Below are 356 nucleotides of genomic sequence, written 5' to 3'. Positions count from 1 at the left end.
ACTGGAAGCCGAACTTGTTCATGAGAGCCTCGCAGCCCTGGCGGGCGCGCTCGCACAGGGAGCGGCACGGCGGGATGGCCTTATCCAGCACGGTGCACACGGGCGCGTACATGGAGCACAGGAAGAAGCGCAGCTCCGGGGAGCACTGCACCTTCACCAGCGGGTAGAACTGGTGCACCTCGAGGCCCGCATCCTCTTGGTTGGTGTGGCCCAGCAGGTTGGGCAGGATGGTCTGGTTGTAAGCGATGTCCGTGCAGAGCGGGATGGAGATGAGCTGGCAGAAGCCGTGGTCTGGCACCGAGATGCCCTTCTCGCCGTGGTACGGCTGCGCCCCGGCGCCCGCGGACAGTGCGCCT

The 356-nt window shown here is 66.3% G+C and overlaps 1 protein-coding gene across 1 annotated transcript in view; it reads right to left on the bottom strand.

Moving 5' to 3' along the window:
• The window catches only part of FZD7 (frizzled class receptor 7), a gene marked incomplete at its 5' end in the record, with an annotated part of 5,151 nt that extends 4,799 nt beyond the window's left edge, over nt 1-352 (bottom strand). The window contains one exon of the mRNA XM_005858242.2: nt 3-352. Coding sequence (XP_005858304.2) covers nt 3-352 — 350 coding nt within the window. The remainder of the gene's footprint in view (nt 1-2) is intronic.
• Nucleotides 353-356: the final 4 nt, after the last annotated feature.

The sequence above is a fragment of the Myotis brandtii genome, unplaced genomic scaffold (assembly GCF_000412655.1).
Source record: "Myotis brandtii unplaced genomic scaffold, ASM41265v1 scaffold1162, whole genome shotgun sequence".
Classification (NCBI taxonomy): domain Eukaryota; kingdom Metazoa; phylum Chordata; class Mammalia; order Chiroptera; family Vespertilionidae; genus Myotis; species Myotis brandtii.
The sequence above is the reverse complement of the archived record's forward strand: the minus strand, read 5'-3'. Positions and strand labels throughout refer to the sequence as shown.